The 15,343-nt window shown below is 35.8% G+C and overlaps 1 protein-coding gene across 3 annotated transcripts in view; it reads right to left on the bottom strand.

The window, feature by feature from the left end:
* Positions 1-15,343, bottom strand: part of STX18 (syntaxin 18) — a 59,762-nt gene that overhangs the window by 3,549 nt on the left and 40,870 nt on the right. For all 3 annotated transcript variants that reach the window (XM_086887912.1, XM_086887914.1, XM_086887913.1), the window contains 7 exons: positions 11,924-12,039; positions 10,744-10,821; positions 10,574-10,640; positions 7,837-7,952; positions 3,315-3,403; positions 975-1,033; positions 158-227 (listed from right to left, as the gene is read on the bottom strand). In XM_086887912.1, coding sequence (XP_086744038.1) covers positions 158-227; positions 975-1,033; positions 3,315-3,403; positions 7,837-7,952; positions 10,574-10,640; positions 10,744-10,821; positions 11,924-12,039 — 595 coding nt within the window. The remainder of the gene's footprint in view (positions 1-157; positions 228-974; positions 1,034-3,314; positions 3,404-7,836; positions 7,953-10,573; positions 10,641-10,743; positions 10,822-11,923; positions 12,040-15,343) is intronic.

Genomic DNA, 15,343 nt, shown 5'->3' with positions numbered 1-15,343 from the left:
CATGATTTTGAATTTGAAAAACAAACAAAAATATTCTCCTTCACATTTCTATTGAAGGTTCGTTAATTTTATGTTCACAAGTTGGCAGTCAAGACTAAAATACCCCCAAGAAAATCTTCAAGTGGTATTTGCTGCTGTAGTATTAAATTATACTAACCTGTTGCAAGACTTTCTCAGTGAATATCTCTTGTAATCTGGAGATTTCCACCACTTTTCCTTCAATTTGTCTTGGCAAAGAACAGAAATACTCCATTAGAAACTAGTGCAAACATGTCTTGCTGCTGCAGATGCAGACCCTCCAGCCCAGTAAGTGGCTGCTCAGGAGACCCCTGCTCCATCAGTTGTCTGTGAAGCAGCAATAGCCTGGGACTAGGGCTTGGACTGTGCCTGTCTGGAAGACAACTAGAACACAGTGAAGCCCTGGGAAAGGCACCCCAGAAGTGCTCGGTGAGCAGCTTTCACTGCCAAGTTTCACCAGTCTCCCTTCTTTCATTTCATATAATAACATCCAAGCTGGGCCTTAAGCAGTTGATTTTGACACACCTTTTTCATATGCTACTCTGGTGTGTGCAGTTCACCTTGCCTAGGACTGATACCCAAAAGTCAATTTCTAGCTTGAGTAGCTGTTTGGGTGTTCTGCAGTGCTGGGGAGAGTGAATGGCACCACTGCCTGTCTCTGCATGGGGTCAGCAGTGACACCTCCCCTACTGCTATCTGAATATCCAGCAGACAACACGACAGAAACAGAAAATTTAGTACTTCAAAACATGGATAAGGGAGAAATGTAACTAGAGCTACCATTCTTACACTGTGGGACAGCACATAGTTCCTTTCCTGGGCACTGATGTTTTGTCCCAGCTCCCACACTAGAGCAGGAGGAGGCAGGTGTCCTGCAGCCAATGCCCTGCACAAGGGGCTGACTGGGGCATGGGACCAGCACAGGCCACCCTCTGTCAAGTAACAGAAAATTGTACCTGACTTCATCGAAGAGATTGTTCATTTCACCAACAAGTCTCTGGTTCTCCTGTTCAAACTGGAAAAAGGAAAGAAGAAAATGGCACACAGAATTTATAGATTTAATTTCCCAGAAGTGAGTCTGGGAATTTCAGTCTACCTGAAATGACATGTATGGGTTTGAATAAGGATTACCAGTAAATCTCACAGAGAAAGGTTTAGTCTTCTGACATGGATGATTTCTATCATAAAGAATGAAGAAAAGTTTTTTTATTTATTTTACTATCCAGATTTCCTTTAACATTGAGATTCATTTTGTACTAGAGGCTCACTGTCTACTTCGTTGTTAAGAATGGCATTTTCTCTTGGGTTAAAGGATTTCAGAGTCTAAGAGGAAGGTTACCAGGCACTGCCACCTTCACTGTGAGGTAGAGGTCTCAGGGAAGGTGTCCAGCTTCATGAATTGAAGAGGAACAGAAAGCAACATACTGCACAGTTCCATGAAGTCCCATTGATTTCCACTCTAAAGATCCAATGCTTTAGTCAAATAAAATAATACCAGTGTTGCAATACGTTCAAGTGTCATTGTCACTGCTGTCTGTAGTGACACCACCTACAGAGTAGAGCATTTTTGACAATATAATCACCTGAAATACAGTGATATTTACTTCTCAGCAGCGGATGACTAAAGGTGCTTCATCACTGCACTGCTTTACATTCGTGACTGTTGTATGTCTGGTTCTGGTGGAGTCAACTCACAACAAAGCCAAGGCACAGAGCAATGAAATAGAGCCACGAGATTTAGTGCTGTGATTATTGGTTGGTCCTTGAGTGACTAAGTGGGGCCAGCATGCTGCAATTGTTTTTTCTGATTTCTCCAAGGATATCTGTACAAATATTCAACATTAGAAATTCCTTATTTTGCTGCCTTAAAAACTGAGATGATAACTAATTGAGAAGACAAATTTTCAGTGAAGAAACAGTGAATGACTTTAATCCTTCACAAGTAGCACAAATCCACTTAATAAAGTATTCTTTAAGAAGTCCCTATGATATTTAAAACCTTCCATTGGCACAGATTGCCTTTTAAACTACTAAACGATCTTTGCAACTTGAAATCATGGCTGATGGAGCGCTTGCACAGACAGCAGTTAAAATATGCTAAAACAGGCAATTGAACAAAGGGTTTGAGCACTGAACACATCATATACCAGTGTGTCACAAAGGGATTTACATGATGGGAACATAAAACCAAGCTCTAGCAATCAGTGTAGCTCAGCGATTTATGGCTTATTGAAGTAGCCTCTTTTGTGACAGTGAAATATTCTGTTAGCAAAGTATGGCATAAAGTGACAAACTGCTTAATACATGACTAAAAATCCAAGGCACTCAAGAACAGTATGAGAGCATACGAAACAGTCTCTGAAGAACATTTTCTCTTTAACAAGCCATACCATAATTATGTGCAACTTACTCATCTCTGACTGGAAGAATGATGTGCACTGTGTCTGGGAACACCTCAAATCACTGCCAAGGAAGCTTCACAAAGTCACTGCTGCCCTTTGCCCTGCAAAGCTCACTGTTCTGATATCTGCACAGCTACTGATTGAAATCGGTTTTTCTTTCTTTATATAAACCCAAGGCAGCATGTGCTAATGTAAAGAGGTTTTTAAGAATTTTGAGCTATGTTCAAAAGGATAAATTTTAGGAATATCAAAAAATCTGACAGGCTGTCAGCAATCACGCCTATGTCAGAAATTTCCTATTCAAATGTAAGCAGAATTGGATCAATCTATAAACGTGCTGATAGCAGGGAAATGCAAAAATGTTAAAATTCATGAAATACTGTTGTGACAGATACCATTCAACTATTCCTTCCAGGAAACCAATCTGATTTTGATAAAAAAATAAAAAGAAATAAAATTAAGTATAATTTCACAGTAATAGTTAAATAGTACAACTATTTGTGTTCTAGAAACTGTCCAAGAAAAAAGGGTAAACAATTTATTCTTTCAGAAGTTTCATAATGATTCCTCTCAAGTTGCCTTGACTTCTGTTGTTTCCTGACTAAGCAAAGCAATTAGTAACTGTAATGGTAGAAAACAATTTTAATTTCAATTGTTGAAAGATAGTTTTTATTAATTTCATGTCTCCATGTAAATATTTTGTGGCATTTTTAAAAATTAGCTGCTACCAGAAGAACCATGACGTAACAAGCAAAAATTGTTTCTTATTGCAGCATTATTCTTCATAAAATGTTAATAGTTAATTTAGGTGAATCTGTACGGTTTTTTTTTAACCACACACACAAGAATACAGCAGAAAATACAATAAAACAATTAGACACAACTTAAACATACCATTTGTATTTCTTCAGGTGACAGCTCATCTTCACCTCTGCCATCCCCCCATAATCCAAGGTTACTTTGGGAATCGGGCAGATTCCTGTCTGTAAAAGAACCACCAAACATTTGAGACACTGAATAGTACAGGGCACAGAATGGTACAGTCAAAATAATTTTTCATCCATGTTAGACTGATGATGAAATTGTGGTATCTCTTTTGTCAGTTGCTGAGATTCACCCTGTATTTACAGCACAAAATTACATCAATAACCTTTAATTTCCAAATTGGGCCAGAAGTCTTCTTGTAGGTTTAATTTTGGGAACTAAAGAGAGTTGCATTAACATACTGACAGAGAAGGATGTAAAACAACTCATAATGCACTAAGAATTTTTAGGGCACAAAGTACTGTAGCAGTTGTCTTTTAACAGATAAAAACATGCAATTTTCAAAATGACAGTCTAAATGTAAAGTATTATCTTCCGGTGAGACTTGACAGAACCACCAGCTCCTCCTTCCAGGAACTAAGAGAGAATCTCAAGGATGTTTTGAGCAAAGCTCACAGACAAACTCGATTTTGTCATGCTGTTTAAACTTCTTATTACAATGCAAATCCCACACCACACTGTGCAAGAGGTCTTCCTGCATATAACAGGAATCAGCTCCAACCCCACAAATTAACCATAACACATCAAAGCTGCTTCATTCATTTCAGTAGTAATTCCCCTTTGATTAAAGCTACTCATCTGCATAAATCTTTGTATGAGTCGGACATAAAAGATCTTGAAGGGCTATTTCTGGGATATTCCCTTCTGGAAGATTTAATTTTAGGCTTAATTATATACTTCTGAATATAGAGGAAGTTAGAATGGGAGAGAAAAAAAACGTGCTACAGGAATCTACTGTTTCTGAAGCTGTTCTAGCATCAGCATTTAAAAACCTTGTAAGAGTGCAGCCTTGAGAGAGCCTCTCTTCTCCCCACTGGCTGTAACAATCTTACAAAACCCAAGAGAAATCTGTACCCACCCCACAGTGGATCAACCCTCAACCTGCTTTGATGCATCAGATGCAGGCTGCAAATTAAAACACAGAAAGATTTAGTTTTTACCTTTTCATACATTTCAGGCTTCCTATTTATTCCAGTCAATCTTTTAAGCATTCATGTGTATTTTGTTTTGTTAGAACTTTCTAGACATCATTTTTTTTCAATTGCTTTAGCAGCACTGATGCATCATTATTCAGAAACTGACTTGTCTTGGGAAGCCTCTGAAAGGAGTAGTCCTATTTGTAAACACATACATAAAAAGAGATAGAAGAAGAAATCTTCCCTTTTATCCTTCATGATAGTATTTGTGCAAACTCTTGAAAACATTAATATTGTAAAAGAGTATTGTGTGTATCCTTTATAAACTTTTTTTTGGCATCCCAACAACCTAACCAGGATGCATAAACAATGACAATGTTAAAAATGAGGGATGTGGATTAGATATACAATAAATTTTAAAAAAACCAAGCCCAAACCAAAAAACAGATTAGTTCTTTCCTAAGAGTCATAAAATATAAACCAAAGAATCTCTTTAAAGACTGTTTAGAAAGCATCCATCTATTTTTTCCCATGGGATATTATCAGTATTTCAAATCTACTTCACGGAAACACAAAACTTACTTGTTTAGGTAATCAATATATTTACATTATATCAAAATTACAATAAATTATTTACTGTATTCAAATAAAAGAACTATTTAAGGAGAAAAAAAAAAAAGAAAAACCCTATTTTATCCCACAGGAACCAATTAGTTTCAAGCCCTACCAGCACTGTTAAAATACAACATCTGTATCCAATGTGATGGCTAATAAGCAAATATACTTATGGTAAGAGGTAAGCAAGAAACATGTATCTCCCCAGGGTTCCTCCTGTCACTGTGGTATGTTTTGGGCTTTCTGCAGCTTTCACGGAGCTGACATTAATGCTTTTCTGCAATTCAACCAGCAAAAGCCAAACTACATTTCTAGTTCAGAAGGAGAAGTAGTTAACTCATGAGAGAGATATAAAATAATGATCAAATCCTCTGAACCTTTTTCCACGCTGAGACAGCTGCTAAGCTTGTGGACCGGTTAAAAAGCCACTCATTCTTTACATTTATTTCCATAAACTAAATGTCAAATTTGTAACAAGCAAATAAATACTGCCAGTATATAGAAGCACTCTCCAGAGAGACCATTTTCCTACCATGTGGCATGTCTACTACAATTCTAATGTAAATGGGTGCCTTGCCTCAAAACAAAGGTAAACATATTTTGCTTTGGTTTCTGCCAAAAAAACAGACAAAACCCAAGTTGTGCTTCAGCACACTAAGTAGAACATTCAGCTGTTCATCACAGTGTTCAAATTAAGGACATGACCACAAGCTGCCCTCAAAAGTATCTTTACAGATGAGATTTAACCCAAGAGACCCAGGCATGCTGCTGATGGCTAATTCATTAAAACAAATTATCACCATTCTCTAAGCCATCGATATCCTGAGGATGAAACAGCTTATTTCAAAATACAAAGAATCCTCTGGCTTCCTAAAAATTTGAAAGTTACTTGGAAAAAAAAAAGTATAAATCAAAGGCTGCAAGATTTAAACTGAGTTTCTTGTTTCCTAGTCATCTTGTTCATGTTATTTTCACACTTTGACAACCACCTACCAGCAAAGTCACAAGGCTGATTTCTACAAGCAGCAGCAACCAGCACTTATCCTTATGTGAGAAATCACAGGCTGTGTGAATTTGCATACTGTTCTAGACAGATTTATTTTGATATACAAGTTCCATAGTTTTCTCGAAGTCTAGTCAGCAACCCCTTGTAAGCACTGCAGCAACACAACTTGTGTGGCAGGAGCCCTACTTTCTCATAGAAATTAAAGCAAAAACTCATGAAAGTGAGAACTGGAGTAATCAAAATTAATGTGCAATAAAATAGCTGCATTTTTATTTACTGCAGTGGTTTGCTGTGTCCAAGGTAACCAAGGAACAGTATTTTCCATGCTGTGGCACAGGTTTTTGGAGCTAAAAATTGTAATGACACTATGTGGTGGGAGTGTACACTTCCAGAGATTGAAGGGATATTTGGTAACAAGGGAAGAGCACAGGGCAATGAAGATGCTACTATGCTGCTGCTTCTCCAGTGGCACCAGCTCACAGCTGTGAAACACTGATAACAGGTTAAGGTGAAACTCATCTGTGTGCCTGTGTGCTGCATCACTTATGCCACACTATGAAGAGGTAAGCACTAGAAACAGCACATAATCAAAACCTGTACTTCGATAAATTCAGTGTCAGGGGAAAAAAAAAAGAGGCAGACTGATAGGGCTGCAGAAGTACAAACTGGTTAGGAAGATAAGCAAAGCCATTATCAGAAAATGAACTCATTCACATATTGTGAGGTAATTCAATGTTAGAAACTTCATCCAGAAGTGGAGCACCCACTTCACATGAATCCACTCTCTGTGTGGCCCTGGAGTCACCTAACAGTGGCACTGTACTCTTAGCAAAAATCACTAAAGAAACAACTTCATCAGAATAATATGGCCAACCACTGCATTTGTTCTATCCTGATGAAGTATTATCCTAATGTAATGTAATTAGAAGGAAAAAAAATCCTGCTGTAAATCACAGGGTACCTTGGTCTTCTTTAAACAACACAAGTGGGAGATCTTAAGCCACAGAAAGCAACCTCAGAATCATCGAAACAAGATTTGTCTTTATGCATGAAACGTGAAATTATCTGCATAGTGGTGGTACTCCAAAAGGCACTCTGCTCCAAAGCTCTGCCAGCATACACTTCCCAGAACAGGCTGAAATGGCTAAGAGAATTGAATTGGTTTCTATCTCTCAGCCTGAGAAGCAGGCAACCAGGAATGAGAACCAATGCCCACAAATCCCATCAAGATCTGCACCATCTGAAATGACCCCAAGGTCAGAGATACTGCTTTGGACTTCTGGCTATCTCCTGCCCACTGAAAGATGAGATGAAACCCTCCCAGCAGGGCAACTTAATGCTGTCAAGAAGAAAGCCTCAAAACTACTGGATCTGACCAGCCAATAACCTCCTCTGTGTGAGCATGTTCCACCTCAGAGTTCCTACTGTAGCAGTGTCCAACTCAAGGTCTCTGTGCTTAAAACTACAGAATGTTCCCAGAGAGTTGTTGACCTACTTTCTAATTCCTTGCATTCAGTGAAAGGAATATGGAAAAATCAGACAAATTTCAGAAGATATGATATTGATAAAAATAAATGAAAAAAGCTCATGAAGAGGTTATTAAGAGGATGAAGAATTCAGCATAGCATATGACTGTTTACTTGGCATGTCAAAAAGTTTAAGATTCTGCTTCCTCAGTCTCAAAATATCCTTCACAGAAGCCTGATCAGCTCAAGGAAGATGAAAATGGAAAACATGCCAGTCACAGAAATTTTCCCTTCTAAAGTGAAGGAAGTACTATCAACCAGATGGGCCTTGCCAAAAAAAGCAAAACGTAACTACATTTTATTCTTACCTTTGCTTTCCTCAGCAGAAAGTTTTTCTTCAGAATCCTCTAAAGGACTCTGTGAAAATTTTTCAGTGGAAAGAGGTGCTTTGGACACATTGCTCTGCTCAGGTTCAAGTTTGGACCTAGAAGTACAAGAGCCTATGATGTAACTGATATTACACAGATGTATTTCTCTAAAATGAAAACAACCACGGATTACTAAATTCAATACTTTAACTCTTACAAACTTCACATTAAAGATTTTCCAGGCAAGATACAAAATGTACTTAGCAACTGTCACTGAAATATTATTACAAAGGCAAAGAAAGCATGAATAGTATTCCTGCACCACATGCTCAGAGTTGAGAACATTGAAGGCTACAGAATAAAAATACTGATACTTTAAATTTCCTTTCAAAAATCCAGTGTATTAGTATTTTTTTAAAAAGCCATCATTTAGGTCATACTGAAAAAATTTTAGTAGCAATGGCCAAGCCTATTTCTTTATTTTTTTCAAATAATAATGATAGCTTTACTTTATACTTTCAATTATCATAAAGGAAATACAATAGAATTATCTCTTATACTACTTCTAAGTCCCTATTAGGTAATTTTAATACAAAGGCAATGCAAAACGTGAGAAGCTTATTCAATGATTATATATTAAGTACTTGTCAAGTATATTTCAGGTTGAAAATTATTGCTAAGGTATTTTTTTCCAGTAAATTTCTGTGGTTTATTGTTGTCTGCAATGAATTTTGTAACTGTTACACAGCAAGCAGTTAAATGTTTAGTAATGCTGTTGGAGAAGATAAAGAACCAAAAATCCAAAACCCAGTGGGTGGAATTACCTCCTGTGCCAGGTGATTCCACCCTACCCTCTCAAATCACTTCCCACTTCCTACCCTCTCAAATAGAATCAACAGTTAATCTCATTATCATTTTTAATTCTCCCCTGTGCCTAACAGAAGGTGTTGCTTTTTTTAACACCTTCTTTGCATTATGTCTAAATTCTAACCCACAATTAGAAAATTCTGTGAAAAACAGAATATAATGCAATTGTCATCACTGAGTGATCACTATTTAACAAGAAAAAACAGTAGCAGGGAACCTTTGCTAGTTAAAAAAAACTCTCCAAGTACTGGCTTTTGGTAATTTTACAGAGAAGAATTCTCTCATCTCCTCCTTCTCAAATTTGCCTAATAATAATAATAATAATAATAATAATAATAATAATAATAATAATAATAATAATAATAATAATAATAATAATAATAATAATAATAATAATAATAATAAACAAAACTTATCTACATATCTGTGCAGTTCAAGTGGTAGTATTAATACTAAGAAAACACCAATTCCCCAAGTAAAAATATCAGCTTGATTTGAATAATGGCATACATAACACACAAAATCTCAAGGAAAAAGGAAGTTTAAAATTGAAATTAAATATAATCTTGAATACCAATAAATATTAAAATTGAAAATCACAACAAAGTACCTTTACAGAAAAAAATGCTTGTGTTTCTATTTCTCAGCTTTTCTTTCTGCAAAACTAGTCCTAACCACAGAATCTTTTAATCAAAAAATGTGAGTGAATACATAAAGGCAACCTCTGCAAGAAAATCGTAACACTCAGGCAATTTGTTGAAGAGCTTAGGGTAATTATCAGTATAAAAGGAAACATGATGAAATACATTTCTATGGCCAAGTTTTCAGTATTGTGTGATATCCACATATTTTAAATTGACTAAACTGCAGGAAAGAAGAGCTGCACTAGGATTAATTTATTTCTAAAGAAACATATTCCTTAATTGTATTGTCCTTACTGTGCACCTTATAGGAATACAGGAAACTTTCAATTTAAAATGAACAAAGTGTCTGGGATGCACTGTTTAAAGGATGCCTAGTTCTTTTAATAGAGGGTACACGTTCTTATCACATAAAGTATCTGCTGAAATCCTCAGGAAAATTACAAATCAATGATACTAGATTCTAGAACTATATTTTTTTTCATTATAATATAGATAATGGACCTTGAAGTTCCCATTCAAATATTGCAGAGTGAGAAGACATGGAAAGCCTCTCAGGTATTAAATAAATTGCAAACCTGCTCACTTTCTCTATCATTCTCACAATTGGGAGTATGCAGAAAAAGAAAGAGAAGAAGTACGGAGTTTGAAACTTGAGTGAAAAAAAAAATCCCATCAGACCAAAAAGGCAGCAAGCACATCATCTTTAATGTCTCTTAGACATTTTCAGCTCTACAGTAGCAGCCTTAACAAGTGCCACTACAGGAAGTAGAAACTCTTGTTTCAGTTCAGAAGTTAGATTATAGTTTTTTACATTCATCACGTTTCTGCTTGCCGTGAACACCTGCCATCTCAAGTAGTATTTATTAAAAACACAGTCACTTGTTTAGCAGTAAGATAGGACCTTTAAAAAAAAGCAAAAAAAAATATTTTGGTGAATTTGTAGAAGTCAAATAGGTTTTTAAATCCACATTTTAATGATTTGGTGCTTTAATCCTTTACCTAAACGAGAACTACAACAGTATAATGGCACTCTGCCACTTTCAGACTTGACTTCACACGCCTGAAGAGTAAAGAGCCCTGGAATGCACCTGTTGACAGCAGAAGTTGCTCACCCAACCACAAACTTCCATTAAAACAGTATCCTCAGAATCTAAACATGAACAATAGTTTTGTTGAATGTCCTACAAGTGAAAGGCACAGTTAAACTATTTTTTGATGCTACTCACAGTCTCTTCTTGTCTATCACTTGCTTAACTCGGATGGCTCTTTGTTCAGAATACAGCTTGCACACTCCTGTTCAAGGCAGCAGTAAACAAAATTCCTGGTTAAAAGAGCAAGATTCCTTTCTCAGAAAATGCAATCATCCATTTGTAACTATTCAGTAAACACTAAGTACTTTTTAAGTAATCTTCAATGAAGTCCAAGACAGCTGTTCTGTGCTCCTTCACCTGAGCAGACTGGACACCCTTGTGTGCTGAAATACAAAAGAAAAATATAAAACCATCTTTTAACTTTTTTACTGAATTCTACAACAGTTTGCACTTTCAGTTGATATGCAAGTTATATTCAAAAGCCTGATTACATTTTATATATGTTATATATTAGTATTTATTTTAAACATAGCTATATTTAAATATATATTCTCTAAAACAGCAAGTGATTACAACAAACCAAAAACTGAAAATAACTAGTGTCCTATAGTATTTTTATATATACCAGAATTCTATTATGTAATTTAAACTCTAAATAGGAATAGGCAACATCTAGCTAAGAACAGCAAACAGATCTAGAGATTTAACATGCTTGAATTATTGAACTTGTTCAAATTTTCCAGTGTACAGACTATGTGGAAATTTTGGGGATTTATTGTGTCAAACATCCTTTTAATGCACATATATAGATATTTTTCATTTTTATACTATGCAGTTCCCATGCATGACTGACATTCACTGATACTGAATAACGCTACAACCATGTTTAGATGGCATTTTAAAGCTGATGAAAACCTTCTGTATATCAATAAAATTGAGATGCAGCAAGTCAGCTTGAAAACAGCAACACAGAAATTCTCTCTCTACCACTTTCACAAGATAGTATAGTAAAGGTTCATTCAAGTTGTCAAAAACACTTACCAGGACTCTGTTAAAGTTATTTAATTATCTCAAACTTGGAAGTATTATACCTGTAAATATGTTACAGGTAGACAAGCTAGCAAAAGACAAGCATCAAATACAGAGGATTTGGTTTAGGCCTCTGTGCCACAGTGCTGAATTACCACTCAAGTAGCAAATATTTACAACTATTTTTTACACTTATTAACTGGTGTATTTGAACATATAAACAAAAGTCTATGTTCTGGCTTCTCTTTCCACTATCATTAAAGAAAATGGAGTTAATATACTGGAATTACTGAACTAATCAGCCAATGGGATTACACCAAAGCAAACAAAAAGGCAATGAGACTTCCCCAATCTTTTTCCTAAAGCATTTAAGATTCACCATTATTTACCAATATTCAGCACTACCTTAGCCTTTATCAGCAACTAAAAAAAACATGTAAGAGCTGCTTAGTTTACCTTCTGTTCTGAGCTGATGAATGGCATCTGCACACGTTCTCATAAACACCTGGGCATCTTGATCTATCTGGTCACGCTCTGTATCCGTCATTCTCACAAATTCAGACATAATATGGCTGAGAAACAAGACAAACTTGTTACTTAAAAATCCCCAACATAAAATCCACACCTTAGACCTTCTGCCGACTCACTACCTTTGAGAGAACATTTCTGCAATATTGATTTTCACAGAAAAAGTAATAAGAAGTACAGTAACTACCACTGATAAAATGCCACTCCTATAAAGTTGGGAGGCTTTTTTTAGAACACTTTTACTAGTAAAGTAGGTAGAAAAATCAGTATCTCCTATCATCTTGTACATAACCAAACACAGAGCAGATAAGGAGAAAATACAACTAGAAAATATATCATTGCCTATATCATTGCCCTTGGTACTTCTTCCAAAAAAGTGTCCTAAAAACACAAAAACAATTAAGATAATGGAATAGCTCCAATACTGAAAGAAGTACAAAAAAAGGAACTTATTTTACTTAAATATGTTTTCATTATCCTAATAACAGTGCTTAATTTTTAAAGTAGCTGTACTATTAAACTGTGAATTCAAACTAGAGGAAGAATACTGGAAAATAATGCACAATTTTAGTATCAAATTAATTGCAATATTTATCAAAACCTGTTCCCACTGTTTATTTCTATTTTAGATTATACATTACACATTTAATATTTTCTAATGCTAATACATCCTTTATTTGCTAAATTAATATAAATGGAGGCCTGTCCTTAAAATATTAATTCACTGTAGGTAACCAGCAGAAAAGCATAATGTATAAAGTTATTTAACAATGTTTCCACAGGCACAGGTGACAGGATGATAAAACTGCTACAGTAAAAAAAAGTCCATCTTGGGTTTCCTGATGATGTAGTGATCACAGCCTATTATATCTGCTTTTTAAAAAAGGAAAGAAAACCTTAACTCATACCTACATTTGAAATTATTACTTTTATATGTGAGAATTTCCTCATGTGTAATGCAACTACATTAATGCAGTATAACAAGTAAAAAGAGAGGATCTTCAATATTCAGCCTGATATCCTTAGAGATCTCTTACACACTTCACTGCAATAATGCCAAAGCTCCCCTGTGTCTGCTGCAATCCCAGTGCAGGAATGTCCACAATCCCATCTCATCAATTCATCCTACACAGACACAGCAGCTCCTTCCTTCATCATCAATGTACTGCAAGCACAGGTCCACATCTCCACAAAGCTATAAGTATACTCTAAAGTCTTCGAGTATTATACCAAAATCTCTTCATTCCCACCTCATATTACTGGTTTTACATTAAAAAAACCAGCATATAGTTCATCTGACTTGAAAATTAGTTACTGCTTATTGGTCAGCTAGTACACAAGCACAGATTAGCAAGCAAACAGTAAGACAAACTAATTTTTCTTAATAGAAGTAATGTTCTATATTTTACATGTTTGTTTCTAAAACTGCCATGTATTTGACATCTAAATATCAGAGCTTTTTCCCCCCTCTGGTTAAAACTACTCCAAATGTCATAAAATTATTCTTTATTCATTAGAGAAAATCAGCCATATGTAGTGTTTCCATTTATCTTTTAGCAGCTGCATTGCTCTCCTTTGTTCAGGACAGACAGGTTTCATAAATTTGTGGCAAAATCCCTATCACAGCCATAATCAGTGTTTTTCTAAGCTGTAACCCTAAATCACACTTTGTGAGAAAGCAGCTTCTGAATGATGAAAGATTTGAAATTGCCTGATTTTAGAAATAGGTGATAAGAGGGGATTTCCCCAACTTGGCTGACACAATGACAGTCACAAATCCAAGGTAAGATAACTCATATTGTTAAATATATTGGGTCAGACCTCTCCCCTAGTTCCTCTGCACAGCTTGTATAGGTATTTTTGTTGCTAGTCTGTTGGATAAGCAAGTTTTAAGCACATGTAAAGCCACGAAATCCATTCTTACATCCATCTCCACACAGGCCAAGACAGAAGGGGACCATTAAGACCATCTGGTACGGTATAATTCATAATGTCATTCAGTGAGCTCAGCCTAGAGAGTTACTTCAGCATTTTGGGGCACATAGATTTAGGTGGGAAATAAGGATTGGGTAACAGCTGTATGATGGCTCCTTGACAAAAAAAAATTCCACTCTTCTTTTTCAGATTACGATAATAAATTCTAGCTGGTCTGCTACTGAACAGGATATAAAGTTCTTGTAGTTTTAAGTCTAGCTTCTTGTACCCTTCCCAGCTTTGCAGTATTTGCAGAGCCCTACACTTTCTATGCACTTCTAACCATAAGAAGGCAAAATAAAGATTACAAAACACAAACCAGAATATTCTTTGAAATCAGACTTAGAAATAAATATGAAAAAACTTGCCTCAGGAACACTTCATTTTTTTATTAACAGTTTAACTACTGGTAGTCTAGTGATACACTGAGGATAATTGCAACAGCTTTTTAACATTGGGAACCAAGTTGTTAAGTTACTTTTCCTAGTTGCTTATAGAAAAACAGGGTAGATCAAATTCTTAAATAGGAGTTTCACAGCTTCAAAGCTAGCAAAATGCAGCTTAATTCAGTAAACAAGAAACAGAATACTTTTCCTTTTATAACTGCTTACAGCTTACATAGTATCTGGTACCAGTGCTTTTGAACTTGAGCTGGTCAAGCCACTCAGAGGGAAGGATACCTGAAACCCAACCTCCTTGGGAAGGCAAGAATGGAGTCATACAATCACATCCCATTATAGCAGAACACATATGGCATCCACTAGTACTAACAGGGTACTGAAGTCCCCACTGCACTCCCCAGTAAATCTGCACATGAAGATTATACTGAAAATCCATTTAATCACCATCCTCTACCAGAAGAGAAACCATTAATTAAAATAAAACAGGCCAAAGAAAACCAAAACCACATAAAAACATCAAACAAAAACCAACACAACAGAAAAAAAAATCCAACTGTGTCTTGTATGTCAGAGACACAAATTCATGCTCAGAAGTGCACTGGCAGTATCACAGCAGTGGACTGTTCATCAGTAAATCAAGAAGGGCTATGAAAATCAGGTTTTTCAGAAGCAATCAGAATAATTAGCCAAGATATACACAGATAAAGAATGAAGAAAGGAAGAAAATAAATTCCTCTGAACTTTCATCCTTGCCAATATGACAGCAACTCGTAAGAAACTTGGGCTAGAAGGCAACTTGGTTTATTTGTCATTTTTAACAGTGAGTGAAGAGTACAATGAAGACAGTGACCATCAAGTGGGCAGATTTCACCAGTCTAGAAAAATGAGTAGGTGAAATTGCAAAGAAAATGTAAACCTAAAAAAGGAATAGAAAAAAACCTAAAAAGGAATAGACAAGAATTCAGATGAACTA

Source organism: Cyanistes caeruleus, chromosome 5, assembly GCF_971803275.1.
Source record: "Cyanistes caeruleus chromosome 5, bCyaCae1.hap1.1, whole genome shotgun sequence".
NCBI lineage: Eukaryota > Metazoa > Chordata > Aves > Passeriformes > Paridae > Cyanistes > Cyanistes caeruleus.
The sequence above is the reverse complement of the archived record's forward strand: the minus strand, read 5'-3'. Positions and strand labels throughout refer to the sequence as shown.